Raw genomic sequence first — 11,734 nt, 5'->3', positions numbered from 1 at the left:
ACAACCATTTCTGGTTTTGTGCGGAAGCAATTTAGAAAGCATAAGGTGAAAGAGATTAAAACTGGAATGAAAAATGAGCATATTCAAAATTGAGACTTCAATACATGATTAATTACTTAATTGAAGTTCATGGATTATGTCCGATCGGATGAATTTTGCATGGGAATCCCAAATTGACATTGGGGTGATTATGAGGTAATGATTTTGTTAAATATAGATATAGAATCCTTGTAATCTCAAATCAGTAATCGATATGTGGATTGGCTAGTTATGTTGAAATATTAATATTTTTTATTTAAAATATGAAAAATTAATATTTAAAATTTATTAAAAATAATTATGTACTTTTAAAAGATAAAACACCAAATTAACAAAAATTATACAAATAATATTTATTTTAGACAGAAAAAATTTAATAAACTTAGACTCTCACGTGAACAAATAGTAATTTAAAGTTTGAATTCCATTGTACATTAATTTTAATCCAAATAATAATATCTACTAAAACTATATATATATATATATACAAGGAAAGTATTCATTGCGAGTGGAAATAATAATATCTATTTCAGACCAAAAAAAAAAAATTTAAATGAGCTTGGATTCCTAGATATAGTAAATAGAAATTTAAAGCCTGAATTCAATCAGGTATGGTTGCACTTTCATTTTAATAGTATTATTTTCAAAGTTTAAATTTAAATTTTACTTTCGAGAGTTGCACTTAACACTTGTTAATTATTGATATAACCCAAATATAGGCTTTATGTAGATTTATGACATCTTTAATCTTAATTATTTATTAAAACTTGGAAGTAAACAAAAAAAAATATAAAATATAAAAAAAGGATTATTTATTGAGAAACAAAGGTAATGGGTGTGGTGTTCCATAAACAGTTAAGTAAGTAGGTTGTGTGTTGAGTATGTATGTATAATGGAGGTCTATATTTCTCATACCCGGCTGTATTCCTTCAACTCTTAACATGCAAAACATTGCGTTCTTAGAACGTTATACCAACATACTTGCAGTTTTGACAACAAAACAAATAAAAACCAAAATCGGTGGATTCTTGTGATTACAATGATTTATGATTACGTATTTGACCATTTTTGATGTTAGTTGGATCCTACCTGTCTCACTATTACTCTTTATTTATATATAAAACAATATAAGTAGCTTTTAATCTCGATATTATTTTCATTCATAAACTATAATGCATGGAGCAATTCATTTCGTCTTTATAATATTTAAAATTTAATGTGATGTTAACAATTTTCGTTAATAAAAAATTTTGGTTTGAAAAGTTTTATCCTATTCTTTTTATAGAATTTTTTTTTTTACAATTTGAATTATTCAATTTAAACTATTGTTTGAAGTGAGTTCTGATATTTTCTAAAACCTACTAGGTGGGAGGAAGAGCTTCTTGTTTTCATTAGATTTGAAGACCAAGCCCTTCGTCTTCCCCATGAATCCATATTTGATTTTCATTCAAATAACTAATTTTTGTGTTAATAAAAACTTAAGTTCCGAAGAAAAGATAAGAGGTTTGAAAAGGTAAAAAGGCATATGTAAAAACATGGTCGTGGAAATGAGCAATTGATTGAATTTTAAAAAAAGAAATAAATTTTTTTTAATAAAATATATAACTTCATAAAATTATAGAATATTCTAAAAAATTAAATAAAAATTCATTAATTGTTTTTTTTATGAATGTTTTGAAATATTATTAATTATAATACTTTTAAAAATTTAAAGTAAACCAAGCAATATAAGTATATTTATAGATGATTTTTACAATGTTTACAAAAAGTAAATAATTGAACAAAATTGGTTTATTTGAAAGGGAGCAAATTGCTCTTAACTTAAATAGATTATGAATCAATTGTCTTTTTCTTTTGTTCTCTCTCGATATATGGACTAAATTAATTCCCACCTTATAGTAGAAACACATATGAAATCTTTATTCCTAAAATTTAATACAAGACTCCATTCAATTAAACGACCCCAACAACCTTTTATAATCACTCATTTCAACATACTTTCATTTTGATTCCATTGTGTTCCATTATGATGATGACAAACTCAACATTGATTTTTTAAATCTTTACAAATAGATTTAAACTAACAATAAAGATAGATTAAAAATTGGAACAATGTGTACAACACAAACAAATAAATAATTGGAACAATTTATTTTTACATAATAAATCTCTAACTTAATTTAAAACTTCTAAATTTAGGATTTGTGTCAAGTCCTTATTGGTCAAAAATGACTATGGGTCCCATGAGAGGGATGAATTTTAATCGAGAAAAGTAAAGTTATGATGTTAATTTTCTTTAAATGGAAGAGTTTTACTTTTTAGGGATTTTAGGAGTTCTTTTTATCTTTTTTTTCTATATTCATTTTTGTTGAAAATAATTTTTTTGTATTTTTAATTTAAAATTTGATTAATAAGTTTGATTGGATGAAGAAGTTAAAAAAAAAATTGAAGGTGCTTGGTAGGAAATAAAAAAAAGTAAAAAGGAAAGAAAATGAGGATGAACATTTTTGGTCATGGTAGTTAATAGGCCTGAAATTTCATTTAATATGAGAAAAATGAATTAAGGAATGCCTGCTCTGTCTATTTATATATTCATTTATTTATGAATGCGTTATCTAAAGTCTAAACTCCACTATGATTCCATCAATAATTTACACCTAACGAATATCCAAAATTAAATGAAAACTACTCTAGTATTTATAGGCTTCCAAATCAAAATTCACACAAAACCACCCCCCCAATTTATAAATATATATAGCTGGAATTAAATTAAATTAAGTTAAAAACTAGAAATATATCATACAGTTTGAATTCATATTAAATAGATATTTAATTATTGTTATTTACAAGTCAAGACGGGTATAATAATTTTCAACATACAACATTTTATACATCAAAGACATTAATTAATTAATCAATTAAAGTCATATATATATATATGAATGTAATTAATAAATATTTTAAAATTGATAAAATAATAGGTTTAATATAATATTTGGTATCTGAACTTAACATTTTTTTCAAATTTAGTACCTAAATTTTTTTTTGTCTTATTTGGTACCTAAACTTGACAATTTTTTCTAATTTGATACCTAAACTTGACACTTTTTCTTAAGTTGGAACTTAAACTTTTTTGGGGTCCAATCTGGTGCTTGAATTCGACTCTTTCCTAATTTGATACCTACTCTTTTTTTTGTTCGATTTGGTACTTGCCAAACGTTTACAAATTATTCTAATATGCTAACAACATTGTTTTATTTATGAGGTAGCAAAAATAATCAATGTATGACCGACATGTGACAGATTATATGATTTTTTTGTATTTTATATGCTCAATTAATTTCAGTTTTATTAATTGAAAATAATGAATTTCTTTTAATTTGAGTTTTTTTAAAATCTTGTTTAATATTAATTCGTTAAACATAGCTCAATACTTATTTTTTAACATGAATTTTCTCTAATATTGGCAATATTTTGTAGTATAACAAAAAAAACAATATTAGTGTTTTGCATCATTTGTATAATATTTAATAAATTTAAGTACTAAATTGAATTTAAAAAACTTATGTATCCAATTAAAAAATATTAAATTTATAGACTGAATAGGGCTCATAAAAATTTAAGGTACAAAATTAAGAAAAGATAATAAATATTGTATTAAGCAAAAAGAATATAATAAAATTAATTATAAAGCAATAAGACAATAACTATAAATAAGAATAAAAACAAAGGTAGTAATAATGTAAACAAGTGCAGAGCAGAGCCAAATCGAACATTTAGCCTTCCTGTTGTGGGTCCCGACACAACAATCAGCCCTGGCACGTTCCTACGTTCTCTACTCAATTTCGCTGTCTTTTGTCTTTTCTTTATTTCAAACGGTCCATTAATTATTATTGTTATTTTAACTGAAACAAATAAAAAATATATAAAACAATTTTGAATTTTTAAAATTCGAAAAACTATGGAAAGGGACCCTCAAAAGGACAGCAAAGAAAAACCAGACAGCTTTGGGTTTGCTTTAAGAAGCAAAGGAAATAAAAAACCACTTGCCCAATTGGCGTGGGTCCCAACTATTTCAATCTGTTTGTTTTTTTTTTCAAATTTATAGGCCGGCTTTTTTTTTCTTTTTTTTACCAAAGATATCATGAGATTTCTCAAATTTTAAAAGAAAGAACTGCGGTTTTGATAAAATAACAGCCTGTTTCTAGGGCTTAGACACGTGGCAGAACCAGGGTCATCGTTATAACACGGGCCGGAAATCATTGCCATGAAATATATATTCCGGTAAATTTAAAACTATATTCTCAGCATATAAAGTAAATCAAAATAAGAAATAGTATAAAAATATATAAATTCATTCAAAACTAATAGATAATAACACTCCAACTCTTTAAATGAACAGCATATAGAGTTTTAGTTCAATTGACATTGATATTATTATTAATGTAAGAGAATGTGAGTTTGAGTATATTAAAGCGTATTATTTTTTTATTTATAGGTTAAAGAGAGGCTATTGATAATTTTAAATATTATATAAAAAATAGATATTATTAGAATCTATAATGAAATTGTTAAAAAAAAACCTCATTTTAAGTGAAAGGAGAAAAATAGAGTTAGTCGTACCAAAGATCTCAAATTACCATTTATATTTTAAATTGAGTTTCAAATTTTAAAAATATCCTAATTACATTTTAAATTATCAATATTTTATCAAGTAGGACTTTTCATTATTAAAACTGTTGATTTAACAATTAAATGATACGTAAAATATTATATGATGTAATTTAAAATAATTTAAAATGAAAATTTTAAAGAAAAGTAAAATGTTGACGCATAACTTTTAAAATTAAAAATTAAAAATAAAGTAAAACCAAAAAAAAAAGAGAATGAACCATAATTTTTGTAAAACCTTCGAAAACTTAAAAATTAAGATTTTTACCATATCTATTTTTACAGCATTCAATTTTTTTTAAAATTTTTATTTTAAATTATGTCACATAAAATCTAAATAATTAAATTAAGTAAATAACTTTATTGTTATAACATTGATAAGTTTAAAGATATGACAAAGTATTTTAAAATTTAAAGACTAATTTAAAAAGAATATTTAATTTAAAAATATTTGATGCAATTAACTGAAGATAGTATTATGTGAATAATATATGCTATTACTACCATATATAAGGAAATCGTAACGCCCTCCTTGACACACCTGTTCATTATATTTCTCTTCTTCTTTTTCTTGAAATTATAAAACGATATTAATTTTCAATTCTAATTTCTTTACTTTTTAAGATTATATAATAATGATTCAGTTTTAATTTTAGTTCTTATTCTATTCTTAAATTTAATATTTAATTTTTGACATAATTTCGGTAACTTAATATTTGTAATATTATTAGTTAATTTAGATACTTTATTCTGATTTAAATACTTGTGTGAATTTTAATAATTGCTAATATGGTTTAAATTTTCTATTTAATTAAATTTTATTACAATATTATTTTTGTTATATAATTATCAAGTGAGTTTTTTTTTTATTTTCAAAACATCATATCAACGAATGTAACAAAAAAAAATTAACGGTTTCAATCATTAAAAATGAATTTTTAAATTTGAAAAAATAAAGAGATTAAATTTTTAAAAATAAAAACATGGTAACTAAATTTTAAATATTTGAAAAACACAAAAACTTAGAACATATTCTACATTTAAAATTGTTACTTTATAATTTAACTTTAAAAGTAATTAACCCAACATAAAATGTAAAAATCAAACTTATAAAATGTAAAAATAGTTGATGAGAAAAGAAAATTGAGTATATTAGATTTTAGGAAAACTAGATGAATAATGTTATTTCTTTTTAAATATTTAAATTGCTTTTTATCAAGTGAGATGTTAAGAAAGTTGTCAACAAAACAATGTTGTAATAACATCACTGTTTTAGTGAATTTGTCTTGTCTTGGTAGACATCGTGCAATGAAGGATTTGACATTATCTTAAGCTTATACCGCACATTGTTTCCAAGATTAAAAAAAGCATACCCCCGTTTCAGTTTCATTCATCAATTAATTTGACATTTCCCTAATTACCAATCAATATCATTTTGAATTATTATTTGCTTCATTCTAGTTTTCAAATCAATTTGAGTGATATTTGATCAGATTTGTACCTAGTCTTTTTGTCTTTAAACTCTTCTATTGCCCCATGGAAAGTTCTCTTCTTCTTTTTTCCCTATAAAAAAAAATGTTAGAATTAATATTTTAATCCACGTTATTGTAATTTTTTTCACAATTTCCTGGTTATATTTTGTCCACAATTTTATACTTGTCTATATTTTTTTTTGGTTTTTGTTTTGTCAATTTTTTTTTTGAAATTAGGTGTGATTTTATTTTACTTTTAAATTTTAATTATATATATGTCAATATAAAAATGTCACTTGATCTATTAGGGTTTAGGGTTTTCTGAAGAGGGTTAGTTAGTATAGATTATGTGTGTGCTTAAACCACTAAGATGACAACCTTAGGAAACTATCATAGGCTAGACAAAATTCGGGAGATAAGCGAGTATCAACCAATCGATTAGTTAATTAGAGGTCGGGAGGTAATAATTGATTAATCGTTAGCTAATCCACCCTAAAACCCTGACCAAAGTTAATTACAAATCCTGAAGTGAGTCAATCTTCTTGATTGGTTATTTGATTTAAATTGTTTATTTATTTTAGTTAATTGATTTGTCTCTTTAATCTACTTTATGCTTTATCATAATATAGGAATTAATTACTACTACTTAGATTTGTTATTGCAAAAAAGTTTTCATAATTTTTTCCATCCTACCTTGGGTACAATTTTAGGAATACTTCCCAAGTATTTCATTGTACTAAATTATATTACAATTTGACCTATATACTTGCAAACACCATCGTTTTAATCTCTTATATTTTTGGTGTTATATTTTACTAACTCATTTATGTAGAATGGTTGGTTTGATAGGTTTCTACAATCATGTGCATTTCACCTGATTCTCAATGTATTTTTTCTTTTCTTGGTTGGCATAACACCCAACAACGGATAACATAATAACTCTAGGTCTATGTTACTATCTTTGATTATCGTCTGCCCACCTATTAAAAGGTTGGTTATTAAAGTGACATCCTCTAACGTTATAGTGGTTTCGTTGCGTAAAAAATGAAATTTATGCATTTCAAATCCCATCTTTCTAAAAAAGTGACAAACAACTTTTGTATCATTTTAAACTTGATTATTTTATATTTCACTAATAAATTTCCCCACAGGTCTCGCATACATCTATATAATTTTTTAAATTATAAAATAAAGTTTTATAATAATAAAATACAATTGTAATAAAATCTAATAAGAACAAAATGGAAAAAGAAGGAAGAGAAATTTTTCCATATTTAAGATTTAATATATTACAAGCTATTTTTGAAACCTTAAAGTAGCCATTTTCTGACAAGTAGAAAAACTAGAAAAATTAAGGCTTTTTGTCCAGTAAGATGCTTTTAAGGTTTTAATTTTTTAAAAGAGGATTGTAACTCAAGACAGAAGAGAATAGGGTAAGAACTTCCAATCTTCTTTATATCTACACTAAAACAGATCCCATAATCAAATAAAAATTTATTAATCCTAAAATAATATAAAAATAGGAAATAAGAGATCATTTTTGGACTCTGAAGTTTCTAATTTTAAATTTATTTTCAAGAAATTAAAAAAAAATTATCATTCTTTTTTTTTTGAAATCTTTTTTAAAATTCGTTTTCTAGATATTAACAATCAGTTATTATTTTTTAAAATAAAAATATTTGGATGCAATATGATTTTATAAAGAGTTAATAATTTTTAATATTATTTAATTTTGACATAGATGTTAATTTAGATAAAAATGTTAAAATATAACCAAACAAGAAATGATTTATTAATTTAAACTAAAAATAAATATATAAATATATTTGTGATGTGCTTAAGGAATATAATTTTAAATTTGGTAATATAATATTATTTTTTTTTGGTAGAAAAGGCAAGGGTGAAAGGAAATAATCTTTGTAATTAGAATTTTAAATCCCAAGTAAGATTTGCAAATTGCATACCTCACGATGAGGTGGCTTCACTCTCATTTTTCCTGTTTTAGTTTGAATTAATTTCAACAAATTAAGCACAATGTTTAAAATTCAAATCTTGATAACTTTCAACTTTATAAACAAAATAATTACAACTCCTTGTGTCATAAGTGGGTCACCTCAAACTTTTTTTATTTTTATTTTTATTTTGCTTTTCCACCTCAACTTATTTAAATTTAAATAAAAATGATAATTTTAAATGGATAGTGAAAATAAATAAAGGTATGCCAGAGGTGTGACAAGAAATCCCCTCTATTATTAGTATTTTTGTTCTTCCATTATTGGCTGACACACTACACGTAGATTTTTTTGAGTAAAAAAATCTATTTGTAATTGACAGTAAAAAATGTTATACGCAAGAGTAATTTTTTAATTAAAATATTGAGCTGAATGTATTTGGACTTGAAACTTAACCGTATGTAGGGATTGATTACCAAAATAAGCGCAGATGTAACGCCAAGATTGAAAAGAAAAAAAAAATGAAAATTAGTGAAAAAAAGGGAAAATGGCAGCGCATAAGAAGTGGCAAAGATAGCGGTTTGGAAATGGAAGAGGAACAATGTCGGGGGTCCACTCCTTAACTCACTCCTATAAGATAAGCTAGCTGTCATTCCACTCTCACACTCTTGTTTCTTCCATTTTTAAGCCCCCTCTTCTTCCTTCCCCCTCTTCATTCTTCTCCCTTTCTTACAACTTTCATTCTTCCTCTCTTACTTACCCATGGCCCAGGAGACTCTTGACTCTGAATCTGCACCTGCTGCCCCCGCCCAGGAGGTGTCTGTGGTTGTCGAGAAGCCTCAAGTTACTGAGAAAGAGCCACAACCCTCCGCACCTGCTCCCCTGCCGGAACCTGAGGTGCCCGAGAAGCCGGCTGTTGTTGCTGTTGAAGAAGAAGCTGTTGAAGTTGAGAAGCTCAAGGTTGAAGAAAAGGAAGAAACTAAGATAACCCAGTCTGTTTCTTTCAAAGAGGAAACTAATATCGCTGGTGAACTTCCTGAGCCTCAAAAGAAGGCCCTTGATGAGCTTAAGCAGCTTATTCAAGAAGCCCTTAACAACCACGAGTTCACTGCCAAACCCAAAGCAGAAGAAAAACCTGTAGCTGAGCCTGAGCCTGAGCCAAAGAAAGAAGAAGAAGAAAACAAGGAAGAGAAAAAAGAAGAAAAAGAGGAAGAGACACCTGCTGCTGAAATTTCAGAAGAACCCAAGGTAGAAACGGATGCACCCGCCGCTGTTGAAGTCAAGGAAGAAGAGAATACTCCTCCTCCACCACCACCAGCCGATGCTCCTGCGGCCGAAGTGGTTGTAGTGGAAACAGAGGTAGCTGAAAAAGCGAAAGCCGTAGACGATGATGGCGCCAAGACGGTGGAGGCGATTGAGGAGTCTGTAGTCGCTGTTGCCGCTCCTCCGGCAGAGAAAGAAAAGGAGGAGCCCTCCGCCGAAGTGGCTCCTCAATCCGAAGAGACCAAAGAAGCCCAAGTTCCTCCACCTCCACCCGAGAAGGTGTCCATATGGGGGATCCCACTTCTCGCAGAAGAGAAAAGCGACGTGATCTTGTTGAAATTCTTGAGGGCAAGAGATTTCAAGGTGAAGGACGCATTCACTATGATCAAAAACACTGTCAGCTGGCGAAAAGAATTCGGAATCGAAACCTTGCTCGATGAAGATCTAGGGAACGAACTAGAAAAGGTTGTTTTTATGCAGGGGTTCGATAAAGAAGGTCATCCCGTCTGTTACAACGTCTATGGAGAATTCCAAAACAAAGAGCTGTATCAAAACACTTTCGCTGATGAAGAAAAACGATCCAAGTTCTTGAGATGGAGGATTCAGTTCCTGGAAAAGAGCATCCGAAAACTCGACTTCAATCCTACTGGTATCAATACCATGGTTCAAGTGAACGACCTCAAGAATTCACCTGGACCTGGTAAAAAGGAACTCAGACAAGCTACCAACCAAGCCCTTAACTTGCTTCAAGATAACTATCCCGAATTTGTGGCCAAACAAGTATGATTTTTTAACTTTGTCAGATCATTTCTGTTTGTTTGTTAAAGTTTGAACTGATATAGATGTTGGTGCTGGATTTTTGAAGGTGTTCATCAACGTTCCATGGTGGTACTTGGCTTTCAATAGGATGATCAGTCCTTTCCTGACTCAGAGAACCAAGAGCAAGTTCGTATTTGCAAGTCCAGCCAAATCTGCTGAGACCCTCTTCAAGTAAGTGGATTTCATTCATTTCCTCCTTTTAATTTTGCTTGTTTCATCAAATGGTAATCCAAGACCTTCTCATATAGGAATCTATTTATGAACATTGGTATCATTTCATCTATGACCATAAAAAGGGCCCTTGAACAAGTGTTTATATTTATTACTCTAGACATTAATTTGCCGTTTATTGCAATATGTTTGATTAATATGAATGGATCTTTAATCATAAATAGATAATTAGTTTGTGCATAGTGTTTCATATAACTTCAAAATTTTTTTGGGGTAAATATTAGATATATTGCTCCGGAGCAAGTACCAGTTCAATATGGTGGACTGAGCAGAGAAGGAAAACAAGAATTTAGCGTGGCCGATGCCGTCACAGAGGTTACAATCAAGCCAGCAGCGAAGCACAGTGTTGAATTCCCTATAACTGAGGTATCATTTGTATCATTTTACTAAAATTGTCAATTCAGTATGCCATTCATGTAATAACAATATATGGTATTTGAATTAGCAGAATTGTAATCTGGTTTGGGAACTCCGAGTAGTGGGATGGGAAGTCAATTACGGAGCCGAATTCGTGCCGACCGCCGAAGATGGGTATACCGTGATCGTATCGAAAACAAGGAAAGTTTCTTCGGCCGATGAAACCGTGATCTCCGATAGCTTCAAGACCGGTGAGCCTGGAAAGGTTGTTCTCACCATTGATAATCAAACATCAAAGAAGAAGAAACTCCTTTACCGGTCCAAGACCAAGCCTTATTCTGATTGAAGCTTTGAAATGATCAATGGGGTTGGATTTTGTTTTCTTCTTTATTGGAAAAATTATTTTTATAAATTTAGAATCTTTGGGGATTTATTTTTATTTATATATATATTTTTTATTAGTTAATTGGGATTGTGGTTTTTTATTTTGATTAAAAATGAATCTGGGATGGAACTGTGTGTAATGTGGAAAAAGGAACTGTTTTGTTATTGTGAAAACTCTTTGTTTCTAAAGTTTGTGTAAATAATGTCTTTCTTTTTTGTGCATTAATCATTTATTATCCTCTTTGTTTTTTTTGGTTTTGTCATCAGAGATCCAAGGATTCATTTTCTGAATTTGATGCATGCTTTTACATGGATCTAATCAACCTGGAAAGTACAGATTCTGTTTTATCATTTACTCAATATTAATTATAAAATCTTAATGAAATTCGCTTGCATTATTAAGAAAACTCAAATTTTGATGAAATTTTCAGGCTTCACAATTAAAACTTTAATGTAATTGATTCAAAATATGTATAGATTGTAATTATGGAAACGATTTTAGGATGAGAGTAAGGATGGAAGAAGACGAAAGCGTGGAGGGCGAGA

General features: G+C 28.2%; 1 protein-coding gene across 1 annotated transcript; it reads left to right on the top strand.

The window, feature by feature from the left end:
* The first annotated feature begins 8,574 nt into the window (after positions 1-8,574).
* On the top strand, positions 8,575-11,414 carry LOC107957497 (patellin-3). The gene is made up of 4 exons (XM_016893014.2): positions 8,575-10,177; positions 10,263-10,387; positions 10,672-10,813; positions 10,896-11,414. The coding sequence occupies exons 1-4, from the start codon at positions 8,897-8,899 to the stop codon at positions 11,148-11,150; spliced, it is 1,803 nt and encodes a 600-aa protein (XP_016748503.2). The 5' UTR covers positions 8,575-8,896; the 3' UTR covers positions 11,151-11,414.
* The last annotated feature ends 320 nt before the right edge of the window (positions 11,415-11,734 follow it).

This window comes from Gossypium hirsutum, chromosome A05 (genome assembly GCF_007990345.1).
Source record: "Gossypium hirsutum isolate 1008001.06 chromosome A05, Gossypium_hirsutum_v2.1, whole genome shotgun sequence".
Classification (NCBI taxonomy): domain Eukaryota; kingdom Viridiplantae; phylum Streptophyta; class Magnoliopsida; order Malvales; family Malvaceae; genus Gossypium; species Gossypium hirsutum.
This window is presented reverse-complemented; position numbering and strand designations above follow the sequence as displayed.

What these genes read in the sequence shown, in the direction of transcription:
- LOC107957497 (XM_016893014.2), top strand. Translation starts at nt 8,897, where the DNA reads ATGGCCCAGGAGACTCTTGACTCTGAATCTGCACCTGCTGCCCCCGCC. An exon ending in CCGAATTTGTGGCCAAACAA is followed by an intron (nt 10,178 to 10,262) that starts GTATGATTTTTT and finishes GGATTTTTGAAG; the next exon opens with GTGTTCATCAACGTTCCATG. An exon ending in TTGAATTCCCTATAACTGAG is followed by an intron (nt 10,814 to 10,895) that starts GTATCATTTGTA and finishes TTGAATTAGCAG; the next exon opens with AATTGTAATCTGGTTTGGGA.